Consider the following 24,052-nt stretch of genomic DNA (forward strand, 5'->3'; position numbering starts at 1 on the left):
TGTCTCCCCAGCTGACCATGGCTTAAGCCCCAGTGGGTGGGCCAGTTGGCGGGGGGCCGGGCTCCTCTGCTCCCCATTGCAACCGAGCCTGGCGGCCTCTTGCTGAGCAGCCACCCTGCTGGCTGGCAGTGTGGGGGCCAGAGCCCTGCAGGCCTGCGCTCGTGGCAGCCTGGCCTCACGGGACAGTGTCAGCGTGGGGCGGTCATGTCCGGATGTCCAGTGCCCCAACCTGTGCCTGCGGGAGCCTGGTGGCCTGTCCCCCCACTGCTGCCTCACAGTGTCTCCGGGGGTGTTCAGAGTGTGGCTTTCTGGAATCTTAACCTCTGTGCCTGCCCCTGGATTCTCAATCTGGATGACTCTCTGTCATCTGGGGATGCCTATTCCCCCTTCAGCACCACCCTCAGCTGGGCAGGCTGAGAATTTCCATCCCTAACACACTGCTGCCTCCGCCCCGAGCCCCGGGGCCAACCTCCTGCCTTTTTAAGCCCAGAAAGGCTCATGCTTCCCACAGGCAGTGGTGTCTGGTGCCCAGAGGCTGGGGGCGCCTGTGTGTGCTGCCCACGCAGGAGAGCGGCCGTAATCACTGCGTTCCTGCTCCTGGCCTGTGCCCCCTTACACACATGCTCTGAGCACACATACACGTGTGCCCTCCCGCACACAGGCCCTCCACATGACACTCCTGGCAGCTCACTGCCCTCCATGGTGGTTGGAGCATCTCTGGATTCAGGGAGCGGGCAGGGAGGACACTCCTCCATGGAGTGGACCAAACACCACCCCCACCACATCCTCTCCCCACAGCCAGGTGGCCCGTCTGTCTTCAGACCGGAGCTCCAGCCATGGGTGGGCTGCTTGCCACCAGCCCCTTTCAGCCCCCCGCACCCTCAGCTGGGTTCTGCCCCTGGGTTCCATGGACTGCATGGGGCCAGGGTCCCTGATACCTGCTGCCTAAGCCTTCTGTACAGTCCTGAGCCATCAGTCAAGCTGTCCTGTGTCCACCCCAGTGACCTCAGCCTGGACACAGGCTGGACACAGCCTGGGCTCCCCAACAGACACTGTGAGGAGGGGCCAGTCGTATTCTAACTGTGGATCTTGCAGGGATCTGCCGGCTGGTTCAAGATCCCGAAAAAGACAGTGGCATTCTGCCCTGGGGGGCAGTGACAGGGGACTGAGGGAGGTGGGGGTGGAGTTGGATATGAAGGGGCAGAGGCAGCTGGGCTCAGCTGTGGCCACGGCATCTGCTCTGGTTCCATGGAGCCATGGGCTGACCTCAGATGGAGCCAGCGCTTCTGTGCCTGGTCACCTCTGGGAAGATATGGCCGCCTCGCCTCTGCCGTGCAACCCCCAGCCAGCGGGGGACAGGCTGTGGACAGCAGGGCTGACCCTATCCCACGCTCCACCAGCCCCTGCCCCCTGGGCTGTCTACTTCCCCTGGAGGCCTTGCCAAGCTGTCCTGCCGAACCTCCTGGAACCTCTGGGCGTCCTGCATCTGAGAACTGAGCCTCCTCCTGCCGTGGTGTTGGGGTCAGAGCTGCTGGCTCCCCAGGCAAGATGGGCCTTGACCACTAAGCCACAGGCACTTTTGCCCTTGAGCTTCTGGAATGCGCTGTGGTCAAGTGGACAAAACGGTAAAGACGGCCTATGGCTCCACCATTGGGCACTGTTCTCGCTGCCTCCAGAGACCGACCAGCAAGAGGAAACCATTGTTGGTGACTTGGTACCCTCTCCCCCGTCGGCTGGTGAGGCAGGGGCAGCTCTGGGAAGCCCAGCAGTGAACTACCAAAGTTACTCCTGGGTCAGCCCTCGAGATTGCTTGAGAAAAGGGGTGTCATAGTGCACTGTGGAGCTGAAGTCACCTGCCTGCCCCCCACCTGTGCGCTCGGCCCCTCCTCTCCCCACAGGCCTGGCTGGGAGTTGAACTGGGGACATGATGACCTCATGGTATCTGGGGGATGCGGGCGTCTCCCTCAGCCCCCTACCTGGGCCAGCTGACCTCATTCGCCTCCAAGGAGCAGGTGTTTATGCCTGAACATGCACACACACGTGTGTACACACACACGAGCACGTGGCTGCAGGTACGCACGCAACTATGTGCATACCTGCACGACACATTTATACACGCATACATACGCACATCCATTTGCACACGTGCCACAAACATGACATGTTCACACACAGACCTCACTATCAGTGGAAGTAGAGATGCGGGCTGGGGGTGGAATATGGAGCTGGGCAGACCTGGCCCCTGGAGTTGCTGATCCTTGAGAGGGAGTCCAAGAGGGCTTCCTGGAGGAGGTGGCCTGAGCTGCGCCTGGAGAGAAGAGTGGAGCCCTCAGGCGAGGGCTCTTGGGGACACTTGGGGTGTTAGTCGCTTGTTGTCATGTGGGAGCAGGAGGGCCATGAGATGGAGGGCAGTGATAAAGGGAGTCTGAAGGGCACTTAGAGGAAAAACCGTAAGCTGGTCGAGTGAGCATGCGGCCCCAGGACGTCCCACCCGCTGCCTGTCTTGGTACGGCTGCAACCTCGGAAGGCTTTTACGAGTTCCAGTGGTTGGAAAAAACCAAAGAAGAAGACCATTTTGTGATGCATGAACGTTTCAGTGTCCTGCACAGTCTGGTCGGAGCAGCCGCGTCCATTGCCCACAGACTGGTTCACGTCCTGACACAGCCGCAGAGCAGCAGCGACAAAGACCTGAAAACAGTCACCATCTGGCCCTTGACCCAGGAAGTGTACCAGCTCCTGACCCAGGCTGGCCCGTTTTTAAGAGCTGTGAAAATGTGCCTCTTAGAAGCAATGCAATGTGGTCTCTGTTTAGAAGATGCAGTGATCCATCCCCATGGATGAAGATGTTCAATAGAAAACAAAAGAAACACCAGAAAAGCGTTTGTGAACACTCAGAACCTCTAGGCAGGAAAGCTTCTAGAGAGGACACCGAAGGCCTGGATCCTGTGGCCTCACACACGGGCCCGAGATCCTGACCACGATTCAGAACGTGCGGTCGCGTCGCCCTGTGGGAGCAGGACACCTTGCAGTGGAGGCCCTGGTGTGGCCAGGCTGAGGTCCTTGGCCATTGTGCTAGTCCAGCTGGCCGTGGCCCTGCCCTGCCTCAGGCTTCCTGTTGGAGTGGGGATCCCAGTCCTCTCCACAAGCAGTTGTCCGCACTCATGGTTCAGGACACTGCCCAGTGCCATCCGCCTCATGCCCCGAGGAGATGCTGCCTCTGGGGACACTGCGTGCCGATGACCTCTTCTCTGCTCATGCTGTGTCCAGGCGCCCGGTGTCACGCTGGGACCACATGAGGGAGTGCGTGGCACCACCCAGAGGCTGATGAGCATCCTTGGGAAGAGAGAGGGAGTGGGTGGTGTCACCTGCTGTGACATTACCCCCTGCAGTGTCTCCGCTAGACCCGACCTCAGACATGCCTGGCTCTGAGCTGGGCCCGGCCTGAGTCAGGGTCTTCTGTCCCGGACCCCTGGTGACCCTCCCCTCCCTCTGTGTTCAGGGTCTGATCTCAGAGCTGAGGCTGCGCAGGGATCCTCGGGTGAGCCCCCGGCAGTGCCAGGACGAGGACGAGGACGACGATGATGATGGGGTGAGTGGCCACTGCCTGGCTCGGGCGGGGGGCCCCCTCCTCCTCCCTCCCCTTTGCTCTGTGGGAGGAGGGGCCCAGGCCAGGATGCGGTGGGCCTTTCCTAGAATCCCCAAAATGATTGGGACCAGAGAGGTCTTTGACAGTTGCCACTTCTGGTGGATGTTACCTGTGATCACGTTTCTATCTGCCCATAATGTCACCCTGGGGACTCCCAGGTGAACCTCCCTTGCCTGGAACTTTCCACATAGAAACATTCATGGAACATAAAAGTTAAAAATCATGCCTGGGGAGCCCATTGGGTGATAGCATCACTGGTTGTTGCCAGAGCAAAAAGTGTGTGTGTGTGCGGTCACGTGTATGTGTGCACACAGTCCCTGGGGCCTAAGGCAGAAGACACACCAGTTCTCTGTGTGAAGGACAGATGGGCAGGAGACCTCTGTCCCCGGGGTGGCCCCAGGTCCCAGCAGCTCCTGTGAGCCCAGCACTGGGAACTGGGAGACGGTCCAGCCACGTGCAGTGACTGGTCCAGGGAGTGGGGCCTGCAGCCATGTCCCAGCCCTGAGGGTCCCCGGGCGGGGCCTCCCCTCCGGGCCGTTTCCCAAGATAGCGTCCCGGGACAGGAGAGGAAGGGATACCCTCCGAGCAGGTCTTTAGGTGTCCGGCCAGGGGCCGCATTGGTTTCCTAAAAGCCATTCGTCCTAAGAAGCCTGATGGACACGAGCCTTGTCAATGACTGGCTGACCTCCTCATGGCCTGCCCTCCCCCTGACACTGAGCTCTGGGGGCGCTGGGGGCTTCAGCCATCAACTTGTTTCCTGTCAACCCCACAGGCGTCTGGAGACCTGGGCAGCGGGCTCATGGAGACCCAGGAGCATCCCCGGGAGGAGTTGGTAAGTGCTGGGGCCTGCGGATGAGGCATCGAGCACACCTGTGCACACGTGTGTGTGACTTCTCAGGACAAACTTGCGCTGGAGATGCGGGACCAGACTCAGGCTGAGTCGGGGCTGCACCTTCCCATCTGCTCCCTCCTGGGAGGGAATGTCCCTTCCAGCCTGGAGCCTGGCCCAGGCCTTCCTCGGGTGTCTGTGTTTGCGTCTCCTGTCAGCACGCGGGGCCATGGGGGACCCAGGGGTGACCCTGCTGTGTAGCCCCCACTGCCTGGAATAGCACACAGGCTGGGGCACCTCGGGAAGGATGCCCCCCTCTCCCATCTGGACCCACCGTGTGTCCCACCCCACCCCTAGTGTCATCTCCTCCAGGGCTCAGGTGTCACGGGGCCGTGACAGGGTGGAGTGCTGAGCTGCCCTGGGGTGAGTGGTCAGCGGACCCCCTGATTCCAGGGGCACTGGGGCCTCCCTGGCTTTGCACTTGCTAGAGCAGCGCTGGCTCTGGCACCTGGCAGACCCCTGGACAGTGTCAGTGGGTGGTACCCACAGCATCCCTGCCTGTCCTCTCCTCAGCTGTCTACCCAGGGGCCCCAGGTACAAACCACGGAGACAGCAGTGTCCCCACCATGCTGGTGCCAGGGTGTCAAGTGCTGCAACCATGCAGCCTCTCAACAGATTGGGGGGGCGGTCAGAGAGGGAGTTATCAGCCTGCAGTGTGCTAACTAGCCGGCTGCCCTTGCCAGCTCCAGCTCCACAAAACCTGGCTGAGGCTGCAGGGAGGAGTCGGAGGGGCCATGCGGGAGCTGCTGTGCAGGCCTGGCCTGGTCCTGGGCACGCTCAGTCTCTCAGCACCCTCAGTGCGCCCTCTGTGGTCCTCCAGGCCTCCGCCCTCCCACACCCAGGGGGTCTCGGGTGTCAGCGTGACTGACTGACGTGGGGTCCCGGAGGACCTCGCCCACATCAGAGGGTTCTGGCTGCAAGGGAGGCCTTGTGTCTGCCCTGGGGGCTGCTCGCCCACCAGACGAGCCTCATGGCGTCCCTGGTTCCAGGCACGTGGGCAGCACCGTCTCTGGAGCAGTATCCCCAGGGAGCGCGTGCTGAGTGCGGACAGGGAGTCCACACTCAGTGACACCCCGTGACGCCCGAGTGTGGACAGGAAGCGCCCTGCCTGTGCCTGTGCACTCACCCTCGAAGCCCCGAAGGCCCAGGGCAGGGAAATGAGTTTTCAGGGCTGCTGCTGCTGCTAAGTTGCTTCAGTCGTGTCCAACTCTGCGACCCCATGGACAGCAGCCCACCAGGCTCCTCTGTCCCTGGGATTCTCCAGGCGAGAATACTGGAGTGGGTTGCCATGTCCTTCTCCAATGCATACATGCCTGCTAAGTCGCTTCAGTCTTGTCTGGCTCTGTGCGACCCCATGGACAGCAGCCCATCAGGCTCCTCTGTCCACAGGATTCTCTAGGCAAAAATACTGGAGTGGGTTTTCAGGGCAGAGCCCTAGAAGCCCCAGGTTCTCTGGGGACAGGGAATAGAGTTTTCAGGGCAGAGTCGGCCTCATCCCTTGGGGTTGGGATGGGGGGCAGGTGGAATCACTGGACCTTGGGTGCCAAGTCAGGACTGTCACCAAGGACAGATGCGACCGCCCCTCTGGTGCATGGTGATGGCCACGTGCCTGTCACCGTCAAGACCACAGGCAGGAGCCAAGGCTGCTTGAGTTCCGAGGGGCCGTCCTGGGCTCTGAATGGGGTATGAGGGAGGGTAGGCTCTCGTCCATCCCTCCAGGTATGGGGGCTTCAGGGCGAGGAGACCCCCACCGTGTGAGCTGCTCAGAAGAAAACGGCCCTGGAGGGGCCTGGAGCTTCTTCTTTTCCAAGATGGAATCCCTGGTGGTTTCTTCTTAACTTTTGTGAAATCTCATTTTACAACCAAATGTGTCTAAAGCTGGCAGCACGCGGGCTACACGTGTCACTGGTAACGGAGCTGCTTTCCACTCCCCCCAGGGCACACCCCTGGGGCCCAGGCTCCCCGAGGCTCCTCCAGTCACTTCTCCACCCTTGGCTGGAGTCGGCACCGAGGAGGACTTGAGAACTGAGGAGGTAGAGGAGTCAACCACGGTGTCTTCGTTAGGAGGTAAAGCCTGCTGAGGTGCTGTGCGTGTGTATTAGTGGTGTGTGCGTGTTCGTGGCCGTGTGTGTTCATGGCATGTGCTCTTGGTGTGTGTGTCTTGTTGGTGTGTGTTCCTGGTGTGTGTGTTACTGGTCTATGCATGTCCCTGGTGTGTGTGTCTTGTTGGTGTGTGTTCCTGGTGTGTGCATGTTAGTGGTGTGTGTGTTACTGGTCTATGCATGTCCCTGATGTGTGCGTGTGCAGGCAGTATGTGGGCCCGTGTGTGTGGCAGGTGAGGGGCTCCTGTCTGTGACACGGATGCCCCACTGCTGGGGGCTCCGCACCTAGCCTGCCCCATTGCTGCCTCGTGGACACGGTCTCCCCGTGTTGTTTCTCATTTCCTAGGGGTTGCAGGACCATCCTGAGGGTGCTGCCACTCCCCAGCCTGGGGGCAGGGGGGTTGCCAGGAGAACACGGGAGCTGGTTTTGAGGGGGGCAAAGGCGCCTCTGACTGGACCTCTGTGAAACTGGGCAGCATTTGGGGCCAGAGGGTGCTCAGGCCTGGACGCCTGGGACACACTGGGAAGTGGACTGTGTGCCCGTGCACAGCCGCCCATCGCGGTGTGACAGGTGCCCACCGAGTTAGTTCTCGTGGCAGGGCTGGAGGCTCCCTCACCGTCTCTGGGGGAAGTACGTCCTGTACCATGCCCCTGGCTGCCTTCCCTCTGGGGAGACTGGCTTCCTCCCACTTAGGGAGCTGGCAGGATCCGACTCCTGGCGGCTGCAGGACCGAGGCTCCGGGTCCTCACCGCTGCCAGCCAAGGGTCGTCCTCAGGTCCCAGAGACCACCGTGTTCCTCTGGTCCTGGCCCAGCCCTGTCAGGGGGGGTTTCCTTCTCCTGCTCTGGGTCCCCGACCTCCCCTCCTGCCTCCTCGTTGGTTTGAGGGCCTTTGTGATGACTGGGTTCCACCCCGATAACCCAGGACACACTGCCCACCTTAGCATCAGCTCCTTAGTTACCAACATCTCCAAAGTCCCTCACAGCGGTGCCCAGGTCAGTGTCTGGTGGGTAACTGGGGCCTTAGGGAGACACCTGTAGAGCTCTGTTTGCAACACTTAGTAGGTCTAGAAAATTGTATAGATTTTTTTTTTATTTTGGAGAAGAGCATTTATCACTTTTAAAAATTACTGAAATATTACACGTTTGATGCAGCCAGCTTAGAAGCAGGAAAGAACAGACGAGAGAACTGACCGCTGTGGTCAGGACCCACTGTTCATACCCCGTGTTCGGGGCGTGTGTGCTTGTTACATTTGTCACAGAGGCACTTAGGGTACTGCCAGAGCCCCAGCATCACGAGTGAGGCACATGCCCCATCCCCGCTTTGCTATGCTCTGCTGCCTGGGGCCCCAGTCAGGGCCGTCCCAGACCCCTTGATAGCTCCATGATGGGTCTGGCTTTATTTTTTGGTTTGCCTTTGCTTTGAAGTATAATTGACATATGATAAACTGCACATTTTTAAAATTTTATTGAAATAGAGTTGATGTACATTGTGGGGTTAATTTCGGGTACACAGCACAGAGACTCAGTTATCCGTGTACGTTTATTCATCCTTTTTCAGATTCTTTTCTCATACAGGTTATCACAGAATGTTGAGTGGAGTTCCCTGTGCTATACAGTAGGCCCTTGTTGGTTATCTATTTTATACATAGTAGTGTGTGAAATTGCGCATATTTGAAACACACAATTTGAGACGTTTCAACCTACGTGTCCACCCCTGAAACCATCACCTCAGGCAAGACGTGAAGGCTCTGTAAGCCCGTGTGCAGGCGCCCCACTCCACACCCCCATTCCCGGGCAGCCACTGTCACTGCAGATGTTGGCACTTCTTAGAATTTTATTTAAAGAGAATCCAGGACTTTGTCTGACCCATTTACTCAGCATCAGTGTTTTCAGAGTAACCGTCTTGTGGCCAAGGAGAGTTTCTCTGGGTAGGTGGGCACCACCTGGGCCAGGCTTATCCTAAAGTGGTCAGCTTTAGGTGGGGCTGTTACAGAAAGGTGGCCTTGGGGTTTCCGTGGCCACATGCTTCCATCTGCAGTGGGTCAGCACCTGGGTGGAGTGGCAGGAGTGTGTGTCACAGGGAACTGCCACACACTGCCATGGCAGCTGCCCCATGTAACCTCCCTGGGATGTGGGTCCCCACCAGTGCCTGGCATCTCGGCCCTTTTGCTGTCCCGACAGCGGTGTGGCCGTGTCTCCCTGGCTTTAGTTCACATCCTGCTGATGCTGGGCACCGTGGACTTCTGTGAGCGCACCTGCTGTGCCTGTGTCTTCCTTTGTGAAGAATCTGTCCCAACCTCACGCCCTCGTTTTACTGGGCGCACTGGTCCTGAGAGTTCATGTGCTCTGGACACGCCTCCTCTGCCGAGAGTCTCTCAGTCCGGGGCTCACCTTCTTATTTTGTTAAGTGACTTAGAAGGGTGCGAGCTTGTAACTTTGATGAGATTAGATGCATCTGTTTGTTCTTTTCTTTATTTCTTGCCCCATCTCTTGGTTTGTGGGGCTTCCCCAGTGGCACAGCGGTAAAGAATCCGCCTGCAGTGCAGGAATCGCAGGAGACGTAGGATCCAACCCTGGGTCAGGAAGGTTCCCTGGAGGAGGAAATGGCAACCCACTCCAGTATTCTTTTCTGGAGAATTTCATGGACAGGGGAGCCTGATGGGCTGCAGTCCATAGGGTCACAAAGAGTCGGACACCACTGAAGCGACTTAGCATGCACGCACGGCTTGTGGGATCTTAGTTCCCTGACCAGGGACTGAACATGCGCCCCTGCAATGGAAGTGCAAGTTCTAACCGCTGGACCTCCAGGGAAGCCCCCATATCAGTCTGTCTTTATGGGTCTCAGTGTTGGCGTCATATCTGAGAGGCTGGCACAGTTTTAGGTTTCACCTGGGGCGCTGACCCGTGGATGCGGCTCTGCAGGCGGCTCGAACACGTTTGCTGGAAGGACCGACTGCCCGCCCCTGCATCGCCTGGGGCTTTGCTGCGCACAGCTGTGCGTGTGTCTCGACTGCTCCGTAGGGACCCTGTCTCAGCGTCTTCACAGTCGTTTCACGGGGTGCTGACCACTTTAGGATAAGCCTGGCCCGGGTGGTGTGGATCCTCCCGCCTTGCTCTTCCTTCACGAATCCACTTTGGCGTTCTGTGTGCTTTGCACCTTGTATGAATTTCAGATCCTCACTGACAGTGCCTGTCAGTGTGGGGCTGGGCCTGGACGTCAGCTAATGTCCAGTTTTCTGACCCCGCACTCAGGGATCTGTCTCCTTTGGCTTATTTAGGTCTTTACTTTCTCTGAGTAATGTGTTGCCGCTTTTAAATGTTTTCTAAGGCGGGGATTTGAATTTTGCCTTAAACCATACTGAACACCTGGGAGGGTTCCTCCCTGGGCCATCTCGGGCAGTGTGGGGGCCCTCTAGTGGTCAACTGGTGACTTGGTGAGTCCCTGGTTGAGGTAACGGGGCCCTCAGCAGGCACTGAGCAAGGCAAACCCAGAGGTGGCTGCAGGTGGGCACAGGGGTCATGGGCACAGAGATTGTGACCCCAGTTTCTTCTGGCAAGGGCACAGGTAGCCCTCAGCGCTGTGGGACCCTGGAAAGGCAAGCCCTTCCTGAGTGGGCCGGTCCACGGTCAGCTCACAGGCCTCAGGTCCCATCCAACCCCAGGCTCAGCATCCAGCTCTGTCGGAATGTGATCAGGACCCAGCAAGGGCAGACCCTCAGGAGGCAGGTCATCAGAGCGCAGCCTGAATCCTCTTTTCTAACCGACTCCATGATGCTGACACGTCGGGTGACAGCTTTAGGGGAACAGTCTCAAAGTTCACCCCAAAAGTGCTGTCCATCACAAAGCAGGGGGCACCATCCTGTACCCAGTGGAGAGGAACTGCAGACGGGCGGGGAGACGAGCAGCGTGAGCTGTTGGGGTCGGGCATCCACACCGCAGGCGTCCACACAGAGAACGTCCGCACTGTGGGCGTCCGTGCCGCGGGTGCTCACTCCACATCCGCTCTTCTGTGTATTTTAATGGGTTCTGTGGGAACCATCCCTGGCTTGGGCTGAGGTTGGATCTGACCAGATCTGGCCTGTGGGCAGACCCCTGATAGATCCTGGGATGTGCACCATCACCATCTCCCCAAAGAAGCCACAAGGACAAGGCTGGGCCCGTGGAGACCTGACTTCCTGCATGTGGGTCAGGTTCTCAGAGGCCCTCACTCCCAGGAGATACCTGGAGCTCAGAGGAGGAGGCTTGAGGGGGTGCCACCAACCCTCAGATGGTTCATCTGGAGAAGAGTGTATCTTCAGGGAACCTGGCCGGGGCTGAGCGCCAGGTGGGTGGGCAGCCCTGCAGAGGGCCTGACGGCCACCTCTGCCTCCCCCAGCTCAGACCCTCCCCAGCTTGGGCACAGTTGGCACATGGGACGAGAGTGTTTGGAGCCCTGGGAGCAGCGTGAAAGAGGTGAGGCTTCCTTGACCCAGAACCACAGAGCCCCCAGCTCAGTCAGTGCCCCTGACCTGTTCCCAGGGGACCCAGCTCCCTGGGGGCCTGCTCCCTGGGGACCCTGGTGGAGCTCTTGGCTCCTGCCTGCCCTCTGTGCCCCTTCCTGTACCCGCACTCGGGGTCTTCGGCAGTACTGGGCATCCACGGCTGGGGAGGCCCCCAGTCAGAGCATGTGGGCGGGGTGGGTGATGCCTGGCAGACCTGTGCTGGTGGCCGCACCACCGTGGCAGCCCCCCATGTGTGTCCACAAGCACGGCCACTCTGCACGTCCCCTTGCCTGTCTGTGCCCTCTGTGTGACCTGGGCCAAGCCAGGGATGCAGGTGAGTGTGTGTGCACCTCCCTCCGCAGCCTGTACCCTCTGCTCTTTGTCCTCAGCAAGGCCTGAAGGGGCAGAAGGGAGAGCCCGGTGCTCAGGGACCCCCCGGCCCCATCGGCCCCCAGGGTCCTGCAGGCCCAGCTATAGACAGCCACGAAGCACAGCCTGTTTCTGGACCACAGGGACCCCCTGGGCCCCCGGGACCCCCGGGGAAGGACGGCACCCCTGGAAGGGATGGTGAGCCTGTGAGTACCATCTCCCCTTTGTCTACCTGGGGGTGGGGCTTGGGCAGGTCGGGGGCGGGGGGTGGTGCCGGGTCCTGGGCCCAGACTGCAGCCTCCTTCCCTGGGTAGAGCGGGAGATGGGGCCAGGGGGCATGGACGCAGTGCCCTGGACAGATGGAAAATTCCCAGCCCCATGGGAGTCAGCACTCTGGGGGGTGGTTGGGGGGCTGGAGTCCATTTGCGTGTTCAGCTCAGGGTAGGGTCAGGGCTATAATTTTCTGCCACTAATGGTTCTCTCCTGCCTTCCAGGGTGATCCTGGTGAAGACGGGAAGCCCGTAAGTTGCCTTTTCCTTCAGAACCTGTGTTATCTGCGATGCTTGCCGGAGGCCTTTGGCTCTCCACTTCCCCACCCCTGGGATTTTTTGAACTCAACCTACTAGAGAGGTTTCCAAATATTTTGAAAATGAAACTTACCTTTTGTTAACAAAATGTAAGTTTAACTGTTGATAGAAAAACATACATTTAAGCAGGTGTATTGAGATGTGTAGACTACTAGGAACAAAGAAAGGAAAGAAATGAAAGGTAAAGCTTCAGATTCTAGAGGAAATCACAGACGACAGAGGAGCAGCCTGGGTGTGGGTGGGGGGACGGCACATGGAGAAGACGAGGCACGCTCGCAGCAGGGATGGCGGGCTCGCCAGCCTGCCCACGGGTCAGAGTTTGTTTGGATTTTAAAAATGATCAAATGCGATTTCCAAGAAGTAGAGTAAAATGACTCATGAAGGCTCAGATAAAGATTTAGGAAACAACAGACCAGCGAATGGTGATGAGGAGGCCTGGGAGGCTCATGGGATTAAGGGAGACTCGGTCTCGAGAGAGACTCAGGAAGGACGGGGCAGGGGGACGTCCTGCAGGAGTCTCTTCGCACCTGAGACCGGAGCTCGGCTCAGTTGTACTGGGGGGCCTCGGCAGAGCGGGATGCGTGTGTGTGTGTGGAATCCAGGGTCCAATGACTGGATTAGCTAGCTCCCGGATCAGGGTGCATTGGGCCTCAAATCACAAGAGCCCTGGGCATGGACACTTAGTCACACTGAGGGGCAATTTAGGCCGCTCGACTCAGCCCACTCACCTGGGCAGTGCACACGCGGCTCTCCTGTCCTCAGTGCCCCCACAGCTCGCGTGTGACAGGCAGGGTGCTGCCCTCCAGCCTGGTGTGCACAGAACGCTGTGGTCACCTCTGTGGGGCGCCCTCCCTGGAGGGGCTCACATCTCTGAGGTCGGTGGTGCCCACCTGCAGCCCCCATGACATCCCCACCGCCCCTGGGGACCCAACCCCGTCTGCTCTGCACTGCTCTATGGGCACAAAGGCATGTATTGGTGGTGGCTCAGCCGGGGACAAGGCACAGGGCCTTCTCCTGACCGAGCTGCCTGGCCTCTGTCTTCCAGGGGGACACTGGGCCACAGGGCTTCCCAGGAACCCCAGGAGACGTGGGCCCCAAGGGCGAGAAGGTGAGTGGTAACCAGGATGGGTGTGGGGGTGCGTGTGCTGTTCTCCACCCTGACCCTGGCATAACTGGGTCTTCTGTTCACAGGGGGATCCTGGAGTCGGACCGAGGGGACCTCCAGGACCCCAGGGGCCTCCGGGGCCCCCAGGGCCCTCCTTCAAACCCGACAGGCTGGTGAGTCCTGCTTCTTCTACCTCGGGGTTGGCCCTGTCCCAGCAGAGGGGCCTCCCGCCCACCTGCAGGCCTCAGCTTCCCAAGGCTGTGCTGCTCAGTCCAGACCCGGCCTCCCCGGGGCGTCCAGGCCCAGAGACTCAGTTCCTGCCCCCATGGGGGTTGTTATGTAGTGGGGCTGGGGGTCAGCAGGAAAGTCCTGCATGGCTGTCAGTGAGGGGCCATGCTCAGGGAAGCCCAGCGCTGGCCAGGCTGCTGCCTCACCAGTGGCTGGAGGTGGACGGCCTGGGCCCCTGCAGACTCATCTCTCTCCTCAGACCTTCATCGACATGGAGGGGTCCGGTTTTGGCGGCGACCTGGAGAGCCTCCGTGTGAGTGTCCCTTGGCTGTGGTGGCCACGACTCTGCGGTCCCCAAGTGCCAGTGGAACCTGTGGTGCGGTGTGAGGCCTGGCGGGGCGCCCTGCAGCCGGTGCTGTGCGCAGTGACCATGCTGTGTTTTTCCATGTCCAGGGCCCTCGCGGCTTCCCCGGCCCCCCCGGGCCCCCTGGTGTCCCAGGCTTGCCAGGGGAACCAGGCCGCTTCGGGATGAACAGCTCGGACGTCCCTGGCCCCGCAGGCCTGCCCGGAGTGCCTGGGAGGGATGGGCTGCCTGGGGTTCCAGGCCCCCCGGTAAGCCTGCCTGCTCTCACCCGCCCTTGTTCACATCCCGGCCTGCGAGGGACAGCAAATGTGGGCACACGTCCCCTTCAACAGCTCTGTACTCCCCACCCCCCACCCCCTCCTGGGGGCTCCTTTCCTTGGGCCCCCCGGGTGGGCAGCCCCGTGGTTCTGGGTGCCGAGCTGCAGGTGACTGTATGCAAGGCTGCTCACCTCCCTGGCCACACGTAGGTCAGCTGGCCTGGCAGAGGCCGTCTCCAGGGGTTACTCTCATGGGCAGCAGTGGGCCCTGCTGCCCGGAGAGCAGGGGGCCAAGAGAGGCCCATGTTTGGCCGACTCGCTGTGCACAGGGCCCTCAGGATTCCTCTGCCCCAGCCCCCAGCACAGGAGCCACTGCACCGTGGCCAGGCAGGGGCCCGGGGGTGTCACTGTTGAGGCTGGGTCACAGGAACCAGGTGTGTGCAGCCTGATTGTCACCAGAAACGCGCTCAGGGACAGAGTTGAGTTCCTTGTGTTGTCCTCCAGAAGGCCTGAGGACCTTTTTCCAAGAGTCCACAAGCAGCCCAACCTCAGCCCCTGAGGCTGCCCCCTCCTTGTGGGGCTGGCCGCCCTGCTTATTCTCCACAATTTGACTGACAGTTCAAATTAAACTAAAAATGTGGAAGAAATAAATAAAAACCTGATCAAAGTTATTCAAGTGCCCTCAGATGTGCTCCGTAGGCAAGTCTCCCGAGAGCGTGGCCAGGAGCATCTCGGGTGTTGTCCAGGAAACATGTGCACACACAGATGGTCATCTGCTGACCTGTGAATTCTTTTTGGTGACTGAATTCCATCTGCCCACACTCTGCTCCTCTCTCGCCAGGGACCCCCAGGTATTCCAGGAAAAGACGGACAACCAGGACTGACTGGACAGAAAGGCAGCCTCGTAAGTCCCTCCCCCAGCACCCGGGGTGTTGACCTAGCTCCATAGCGTGTGGGTGTTCGGATGGCAATGCCCCAGGCCACCAGGGAGGAGAAATGGCAGGCCAGAGGCCATAAGGACTTCAGTCCGCCTGGGAGCTGTGGTCATCACAGCCTGACAGCCGGGGAGCCCTGGGTTCTCTCGCTGGCTAAGAACCAGCTGCTGGGGCTCCTGTAAAAACCCAGGGCCTTGTTCATGCTATGTATTCATAACAGTGATTGGCCTAAGGGTTTTGAAGAATATTGACGCTTTAGTTGGTTTGAACATTTTATTTCAAGTTTGTATTTAATTGCATTAGTAACAGAGAAACTTAAAGGCTGCACCAACCTGTAACTGAGCCTGTGGTTTCCACATGGCTTTAGGGGGTGGATCTGGGGAGGAGCCCACACAGTCGTATGGAGACGATGCACCCCACGATCCTTCCTGAGAACCCGGCTATCTGAGGCTCAGCAGAGGAGCTGGTGTTAGGAAACCCTCTGTGCTCAGAGTTCTGCAGCTACTGAGCTAGAAGGACTCTCCTCCTGGGTGTGTGGGGGGGGGGGTCACAATTGGGCAGTGAGGTCACCTCTGCCCCCCCAAGACTGAGCCTCCCCCGGAGCCTCTGTTCCCATCTGAAGTGGGGGAGGGGTAGACAATGGCTGGAAGAGCCAGGAGACCCTGGAAATTTTAGAGAAAGTCAGTGGGCTGGGACGAAGCTCCTGGTCCGACTGCGAAGTAACTGCTCTCTCCTCCTGCAGGGTGAGGCGGGCGCCCCAGGACCCAAGGTACAGATGAAGCCTGGTGCTGCTGTTCTGCCTGAGTGGGATGGACCCGGGCAAGGGTGTGGGTTGGGGGCACAGCAGCCAGGAGATTCAACCCCCAGGCACTGACTGTGGGGTCCAGTCCTGAAGTGCCCGGCACTGGGTGCCACGTTTGTCCTGCAAGACCGTTTCCACCCAAGCTCTAGTCTAGGGATGGCGTGAGAGCAGATGTGCTCAGGAGCTGGTAACCCAGCCAAACCCAAAAGATGGGGGAATGCAGGGGAGAAGGAGGCTACTGGGGGGGTGGGGACTGCGGGGATGAGGGAGGAGCCGCGGGGGGGAGTTGCAGGAGGGATGGGGCCTGCGGGGTGAGGTGGACTGTTGGGGGGAGGAGCTGCAGGGGAGAGGGTGCTGCTGCTGGGACCTCAGTGTGTCCAGAGCAGGTCCACACCCCTATGGCCACATCTGTGCCCCCCTCCCCGAGGCCCCAGCCCATCCGTGAGCTGGACCAGTGGGCGCTGATCTGAAGCCTCCCCAGGTGTGAGCGCCTCTCCCCAGGATGCTGCTTAGGTGGTGAAGCTCCAGGCCCGTCCACTGGGGAAACCCATGGGGAGCAGGGGAGGATGGCAGTGGGATTGGGAAGCAATTAGACAGACGGTCAGGAGGAGCCTGGAGGGAAGGATGAGTTTCAAAATGGAAATGCAGGTGTGTAAACACACACACACACACATGCACAGGTACAGGCTTCAGCGATAACCAGGAAAAGCTGGTGAAGTTTCTAGGGAGGGAAAAGGCATAGCCGGGGGTGAAATTCAGCAGAGGTGAGGTCAGGTCCACTGTAGCTGAGACCCCAGGCCCTAGAATTAGACGCTTGGGTGCAGGGGCCACTCGGAGTTGCGAGCACACTCGAGCAAGCAGCTAGAGCGAGATGCAGGAGCTCCAATGGCTGCCCCCCAGCCGACCGTGGCGGGGTACCGCCCCCCTGCCTGCTCCTTCTAGTGGCGCTTCCCCTTCTCGCACGCTGAGCTCCGAGGGCCTGGAGGAGCGTCTCAGGCACCGTCTGGGACTCTCACTTGGTGGTGGTTCCATGTTAAGTGGACAGGGTCTCGTGGGGTCAGCACAAAGGTGCCATGGGATTTGTACAGCCCCTGGTGGGCTGTTTGTCCCCTGGCTTTTCAGAGGAAAACATACTCAGGATGGGGCCAGGGCACCCAGAATGCTGGGGTGCCTGGGGTTTAGTGACACCCGAAGCTGAGGGTGACAACTTTCTCCACCTGCACAGGGAAGCAAGGGAGACCCTGGCCCCATCGGCGCTCCTGGGGAGCACGGCCTGGCAGGAGCCCCCGGACCCGCAGGCCCGCCAGGGCCCCCTGGCCCCCCCGGGCCCCCAGGCCCAGGATTCGCCGCAGGGTTTGTGAGTACCCGCAGCTCCTGGCTCCCTGTGCCGTCGGACACCCACGCTGACCGGCACTGCTGGAGCCACAGTGGTGCCGCCCCTACCTGGGCTTGTCTCAGCTGGCGGGGGCGGAGTCTTCACAGGGGAGCCCCTGTCCATGTCTGTCGCCCAGGACAGGCGGGTCGGCCTCAGAGTGTGGAATGGGGGGACATTTATAGCCCAGCATGTCTGGGGTCCCGGGACCCCACCCAGCAGGAGCCCTACAACCGGTGACCCCCCTCCCCACCCTGAGAAGCCACCCTCTCCGGGGGTGCACCCAGGTCTCTCCCTGTGAGAAAGGGACCTGAGGGTCCCTGTGTTCTCCTCCAGGACGACATGGAAGGCTCCGGGAGCCCCTTCTGGTCAACAGCCCGAGGTGCTGACGGGCTGCAGGTAAGCGCCAGAGCTGGGCGTGGTCAACTTAGGGACGGGACTTCCTGGGGGCAGGGCGCTCCTGGGACTGGCCTCTGGCGGGGACCAGGAGCAGCCCCGTGAGGGGCGGTGAGCTGCCTGCATCTAGGACACTGTCCCCCTCAGGCCACCGGGGAGGGAATTAAGTCTCCAGTGTGAGAAGTGCCACCGGTGGTGGAGCTGGATGACCACATGGCAGGCTGGGCCCTAGAGATGGTTCTTGCTAGGAACGCCCACCCACGTCTCCTTATGGCTCTAACTTTGTGCCACGTTTCTGACCTGAGCAGAACTTTAATTAAATAAAGATGGGGCCAGTCCTATGCTGTTCCACCTCGTTGAGCCATCAACGTGTGCACTGGTCAGGCTCAGGTCCAGCTGAGAGCCTGGTGTCCAGAGATAACCAGGGTCTAGACCAGACGGACGTGCAAGGGGCTCAGGGGACAGGACACCTGGGATGGGCAGAGAAGGGGCTCCCTTCCCTCAGGAGCCAGCACAGACCCCACTGGGGGTGCCTGGGGGGCCTGAGACCTGTATCCAGCTGGGCCCTTGGAGTCTCAGCCCAGCGAGGGAGTGGCGGATCAGGCCTCCTGCACTGGGCACCGCCGCTTGAGGGTCCTCACTTGGACAGAGGCTAACTGGGGAGTGGAGCAGTGTTGCCCTTTAAGTTGGTACCTTCCCCTTTATGCTGCAGAGAGGCTTAGTTTGGGGCAGTAGGGGTTGGCTGCCTTGGCATCAGGTGAAATGTGAGCCAAGGTGACCAGGCAGGGTTGCAGGGGCTGGGGTCCCCTCTTTAGGTCCAGGGACAGAGCTGCAGTGCGGCTTGACCCTGGAGGGATCCGTGGGCTGTTGCATGGCCTCAGTGATGGAGACCCTCGAGTGAGGTTGAACGAGCCAGTTGGATGGCAGCGTTGTTTCTCGTTAATAAAGTGCAAGTCTCTTTGTGTTGGGGTGACTCAACACTCGTCATCTGCAGGGTGGTGCCAAGAACAGACCACTTCGGGGAGTATGGGGGTATGCAGGTCCCTGTTGATAAATGCCGTTTTCCTCCCTCCATGTTTGTTAAAAGTTGTGAGCACAGGAGGGGCTGGTTTTCTTATGGGGAAAGGCTGCACCCTCAGGGCCAGGAGCAGCCCTGACTGGGCCCTGTTCCTTCTCTGCCCCCAACAGGGACCGCCTGGCACGCCCGGAGTCAAGGTCAGTGAGAGATCTGTTAACCTGGGGGTGGTCGCAGCTGCCAGGAGCCACTGCTCAGTGGCCTGGAGTTCCTTGTGGGGAATTTGCAAAATACAAGAAAATCTAATGGGGAAGTGGTGCCCAGGGCTGGGGTAGGGGGCGGTGGCCCTGCCATCCTTCTGACTGCGGGGATCCAGACCCTTGGCTCCATGTGTCCGAGGTCTGTGCCGATGGAGGGGAGAGGGGGTGGGGTTCAGGGAAGGAGCCCCCAGTCTGGGGCAGTGGGTGGCGCTGGGCAGAACCTGGCTGCTTCTCGCGGTCATCCTCACTTGGCTCTGCCCCCTCTCTCTGTCCCTGGAGGACAGTGGCCCCCACCCCTCGCACACAAGCCTTTCTGGCTCTGCGGGGTCCACTGATTGTCAGCTCCTACCCACCACCCAGTCCCCTGGAGCATTCTGCTTTGAGTTGCAAGCCTTTGGGACAGTTCAAAGAATTGCTTTTTAAGGAGGATGCAATTTCAGCCTTTCTAAAGCTGTGATAGTCCCCTGAGTGCAGCTGCTCTTCAGAGGGGCACGGTGGCCTGGCTTGCCGCAGCGTCCAGGCTGGGACTCCGCCTGTGGGGGGCACAGGGTCCCAGCCCTCAGATATGAGCTGGGGCTGCAGTCTGGGGACACCTGAGTGGTTCCCTGGAGGAGGGGTGGGTGCCGCCCAGCGGGTGGGCAGTGCTCGCAACCCCACAAAACCCTTTGTCCACTTTAGGGGGATCCTGGAGCTGTGGGGCCACCAGGGAGCAAGGTAAGAACGTTTCCTCAGGATCAGGAAATCCACAGTGAGCAGCCCTGGTTTGGGTACAGGGAGGGGCCCCCAGGCTGAGGTCAGGGCTTGGCTGGTCCACACCAGGCCCAGCATCGTCCTCCCACCACCCCCAAATCCACCCACTTGAGGTGCCCCAGGTTTTCCCTCCCATCTCAGCTCTGCCATAGAGGCCTCTGACCCCTGCCCCCATGGTGCTCCTGAGGAGGCTGATCAGGTTGAATCACCCCTAGAAACCACGGGCTGGCCAGCTCCCAGACACCGTGGCTCCCAGACACCATGTCCACTGGGCCCTGGCTGACATACATGCTGTCCTTGTGTCCCTGAAGGGAGAAGTTGGAGCAGACGGAGCACCTGGCTTCCCCGGCCTCCCAGGCAGAGAGGGTGCAGCTGGACCCCAGGTGAGTGACTGCCCAGGGCTACAGGGCCGACAGCCCCAAGGTCGCCACACAGGGATGAGAGCTAGCACCCCAGCGTGTATCTCAGTGTCCCCACGGGGACCAGAGACCCCAGCTCTACGGGACGTGAGTTGGGGGTCCAGGCTGCCAGAGAAGTTTCCTGCATAGCTAACACCCCACCTCAGGCCCCACATGGTCAGTGAAGAAAAGCTCCAGGTGTTCACTCAAGGCCAGTCCCAGAGGTCCGGGGTCTCCAGGAAGTGGGGCTCATGTTCTGTGTATGATAAACTATTTCCTTTCTGTCTCCACAGGGACCAAAAGGAGAAAAGGGGACTCAGGGAGAGAAAGTGAGTGTGGGGGGTTGTGGAAATTGGTGGATGGGCTGGCTGGTGCATGGCGGGACCAGGGCTGCTGTCCTCTGCCCTAGGCCCACCCATGCGGCCTTGGAGACTTGGGGTGGGGATCCAGGCTCAGAGCCTGCCCTGCCTGGGGTGGGGGGGCCACTCTCGAGACCACTGTGCTCAGCCTCCAGGCACCTCCTCACACCCCGTGGACACTGGGAGCCCTCCCAAGTGCCAGCTGGGCTGCAGTTCACCCCCTACAGGAAACGCAAGTGTGGATCACTGGCTTTCTCTTCCAGGGAGACCCAGGGAAGGATGGAGTGGGGCAGCCAGGACTCCCGGGACCTCCTGGACCCCCAGGACCTGTCGTCTACGTGTCGGAGCAGGACGTAAGGACCTGAGTGGGTGGGCACACGCTCTGCCTGGCCCCCCAGGGTTGGTTGCGGTCATCAGGGCCTCCAGTCCTCCCCCATGGGACAACCCCCAGAGACATGAGGTCCCATTCTGCTGATTCCGCGGGGCTTCTCGGGTGGAGGTCGGGCCTTCCGGAGCTGCCCACTGCTCGTGCCGTTTGTCTGCATGTCACCTGCTCCTGCTGTGACATGTCCCCCCAGGGTGGGGCACTGTCCCCTGGCCCCAGGGTCCCAGGCAGTTTCTTTGGTGCAGGAGGCAGGCTCCCGGAGGTGGAAGGGGCTTCACTTCTCATCTCAGGGACCTCGGGAGGATTTCCTTTATGCTGACTTTCCGTGGGTCTCTGTGGCTAACGTCGTAGTAAACGTGGTACCTTTCCTTCTTTCTCCATGGCTCTGCTGACCCGTGGACAGAGAGTGCTGGCGAGCGTGCCAGGCCCCGAGGTACTTGCACCCCAGGATGGGCTGGGCGTGGGCAGCCTCTCCCAGGGGGGTCCTGACTGTCCTCTCTCCGCAGGGCCGTGCAGGCTTCGCTGGCTTCCCCGTGAGTACCTCTGGGGGCGCTTAGGGCCTCCTGCGCTGGGGGTGGGGGGAGCCCATGAGGCCGAGGAACTGGAGCAGGAGCCCCTGTCTGGCCAGGGGTCTCAGGCAGGTGTCTGGGGCTGGGCTGTGGGTCACTGAGCCAGAGCAGGGCCGTTCCGGAAAGCCCTCTGTGTCTCCCTACAGGGACCAGCCGGGCCAAAGGGAGACCTGGGCGCCAAAGGCCAGCAGGGCATCCCGGGACCCAAGGTGAGGAGCCCCAAGGGGCTGTCTGGGGTCACTGGGTGACTGCTCGCGGGGAGGGGCCTGGGGACGGGGGCTGGGCCTGTGCATTTCCTCTGCTTGTTTCCCTGCATCAGCGGAGGCCCCACTCATGGCTCCCTGTCCTTGGGTGTCGAGTTGGTGCCAAGGAGAGTCTACAAGGGGTGCGAGGCCCATTCTTCCAAGCTGGCCTTCTGACCTGCTGCTCCATTCCAGGGTGAGAAGGGAGAGCCGGGCACGTTCTTCGGCCCTGACGGCAGAGCACTGACCCCCGCCCAGAAAGGAGCCAAGGTGAGGGGTGTCTGGATGAGCCCAGGCTGGGGCAGTGGGCTGGGGCCATGGAGACGGCACAGAGGAGGGTCCTCCTAAGGGGGCAGGTCCTGCCTGTGCGTGGGAGCCTCTCCAGGTCAGCTCCCAGAAAGTTCTGTAGCCTGGGTCCCTCGCCCACCCGTTTGCTCCTCTCCCACCAACCTGCTGGGAGGGCCCCCAAAGCCTAAATCTCAGCTAAGCCTTGGCCTGGCTGGCCCTTTGTCTTCTGCCCGTCAGCTGAACCCACCTTGCAGAGGGGCTGGGGGCTCCTGGGGGCCTTGTTTCCTGGCCTCGGCCTCACCCCTGGGAGCTGCACCTCCTGCAGCGCCCGGCTGGTCCTCAGCCTCTGGAGGCATCACCACTAGGGCTGGGGTCCAGCCTTCCTTCCTCAGGAGGGAGCCAAGAATGGCTGGGCTCAGGAGTGGGTCCCTTGGGGAGCCTGTGCCCTGGGTCCCCTGCTCCCAGCAGGTGACCCCCAGCCCTGGGGAGAGCTGGGCCCAGATCAGCAGGCTGCTGGGGACAGGCCTACAGGGGGCCCGCAAACCCCAGCCTGGACTGCAGGGCCGGCCCCCCAAGCTTCAGGACCCCTGGCATGTGCCCCGTGCACGTGCCCAGGACACAACCCCCAGCCACAGCCCCCTCCCTCTAGTTCTTTGCTTCCCTTCCTGGGCTCCACTGCAGGCGTTCAGGGACACAGGGACCCCTCGGGGCTGCCTGCTAGGGGGTGACCTGAAGCCACTTAACGGTGCCTCTGATTTTCTGTTCAGGGTGAGCCCGGCTTCCGAGGACCCCCGGTGAGTAGACCAGGCTTCCCCAAAGTGCACACACTTGCGCTGGGTGTGAAAGCACACAGGAGGCTTCAGAGGGCACTGCTGCCTGCCTGACTGCTGGGTTGGCAGGGAGCCGAGCTGACATCCGGCTGCACCTCTGAATGGGGGGCGGGTGTCAGGAGGGAGACCCCAGACGGGGGTCTCGTTCCTGCCCACCTGAAACCTGGTCTCCCCCTCCCCACCACAGGGTCCGTATGGGCGGCCCGGCCACAAGGGAGAGATCGGATTCCCTGGACGGCCGGTAGGTCCCTGGGTCTGAAGCCAGGTGCAGGCATCAGCCCAGGCCCATGCGAAGAGTGGGCCCAGAGGGGAGTGGACTACAGCCCCACTGCTGCCCTTCCCCTGGAGACCACCCACCCCTCAAGCATGGGTCTCTGTAGCCCTGCTCACAGGCAGCTCAGGCCCCAGAGGAACAGACACCCCGAGGAGGGCCTGGGTGGGGACAGGAGCTGCTTGGCCAGCGCCCTGCAGCCCCCCACCCACTGTGCTCTGCCGCAGGGGCGTCCCGGGATGAATGGACTGAAAGGGGAGAAGGGGGAGCCGGGGGACGCCAGCGTGGGATTCGGCATGAGGGTGAGTGTCCAATGGGGCGTGCGAGGCGGTGCGGGGGCAACCAAGCCCGGGGGCCTGGTCTAACGGATTGGGTCTCAGAGCTCAACCCTGGGAGGCTTCTGCGTGGCCTTGACGTGTGACCACGGACGTGCAGAGCCTCGAGCACACACTCACATGCATACACATACATGAGCCAAGGCCACGGAACAACATGGTTTTCTCGGAAGGGCCCGCAGGCCTCGTGGGCTCTGCGGTGGGCACCTCCTGCCTATGGGGCTACAGCTTCTGCCACCTTTTGAGCCCAGGGTCACAGATCGGTAAGGTCGCCAGTTAGGCCCTGTGACATCTCCATCTGAGATGCACCGTCGAGATGCAGGACTCCTTCCGGACCCATCTGGGCTCCTAGTGAACCTGTGGCCACTCAGAGCCTTTTCCCTGGACCCGCTCCCTCCCAGCCGGGTCACAGTCTGGACGAGCAGTGTGGGGTCCTGGTGCGGCGGTTGAGGCCTCTGCTCTTCTGGTGTCTCTGGCACCACCGTGTCTTCATCCTGCCACCACCTCCTGGCGGACCAAACCGTGGTGGACATTTCATGAGGACTCAGAATGCAGGGCAGCGACCTGCGGAGCTCCGTGATGGAGGAGGACGGTTGCTTCTGTCCAGGAGGAGGTCTCGGGCTGTCCAATCCTTCCTGTGGTTCTGAGTCCCCAAGGCAGCGTTCCAGCCGCTGTGCGCTTGCCCTGGTCAGAGTCCAGTGGGACTGGCTGCTTCATGGACCTGAGCTTGTGCGTCTGTTCTGCTTCAGCCCTCCTTCCTCAGCCACAGGGCAGGGGCAAAGGTGCCCAGGGGCTGAGAGAGGGCGCACATGAGG

General features: G+C 60.8%; 1 protein-coding gene across 6 annotated transcripts in view; it reads left to right on the plus strand.

Moving 5' to 3' along the window:
* COL18A1 (collagen type XVIII alpha 1 chain) overlaps positions 1-24,052 on the plus strand; it is a 91,988-nt gene that overhangs the window by 58,072 nt on the left and 9,864 nt on the right. For all 6 annotated transcript variants that reach the window (XM_042237849.1, XM_027961156.2, XM_027961167.2 and 3 more), the window contains 26 exons: positions 3,500-3,589; positions 4,419-4,478; positions 6,473-6,602; positions 11,015-11,091; positions 11,510-11,695; positions 11,984-12,010; positions 13,122-13,184; positions 13,268-13,354; positions 13,669-13,722; positions 13,863-14,021; positions 14,872-14,934; positions 15,708-15,734; positions 16,993-17,124; positions 17,476-17,538; positions 18,724-18,750; positions 19,489-19,524; positions 19,872-19,943; positions 20,252-20,287; positions 20,581-20,670; positions 21,106-21,135; positions 21,209-21,235; positions 21,418-21,480; positions 21,709-21,783; positions 22,569-22,595; positions 22,819-22,872; positions 23,130-23,204. In XM_042237849.1, coding sequence (XP_042093783.1) covers positions 3,500-3,589; positions 4,419-4,478; positions 6,473-6,602; positions 11,015-11,091; positions 11,510-11,695; positions 11,984-12,010; positions 13,122-13,184; positions 13,268-13,354; positions 13,669-13,722; positions 13,863-14,021; positions 14,872-14,934; positions 15,708-15,734; positions 16,993-17,124; positions 17,476-17,538; positions 18,724-18,750; positions 19,489-19,524; positions 19,872-19,943; positions 20,252-20,287; positions 20,581-20,670; positions 21,106-21,135; positions 21,209-21,235; positions 21,418-21,480; positions 21,709-21,783; positions 22,569-22,595; positions 22,819-22,872; positions 23,130-23,204 — 1,830 coding nt within the window. The remainder of the gene's footprint in view (positions 1-3,499; positions 3,590-4,418; positions 4,479-6,472; positions 6,603-11,014; positions 11,092-11,509; positions 11,696-11,983; positions 12,011-13,121; positions 13,185-13,267; positions 13,355-13,668; positions 13,723-13,862; positions 14,022-14,871; positions 14,935-15,707; positions 15,735-16,992; positions 17,125-17,475; positions 17,539-18,723; positions 18,751-19,488; positions 19,525-19,871; positions 19,944-20,251; positions 20,288-20,580; positions 20,671-21,105; positions 21,136-21,208; positions 21,236-21,417; positions 21,481-21,708; positions 21,784-22,568; positions 22,596-22,818; positions 22,873-23,129; positions 23,205-24,052) is intronic.

Source organism: Ovis aries, chromosome 1 (genome assembly GCF_016772045.2).
Source record: "Ovis aries strain OAR_USU_Benz2616 breed Rambouillet chromosome 1, ARS-UI_Ramb_v3.0, whole genome shotgun sequence".
NCBI lineage: Eukaryota > Metazoa > Chordata > Mammalia > Artiodactyla > Bovidae > Ovis > Ovis aries.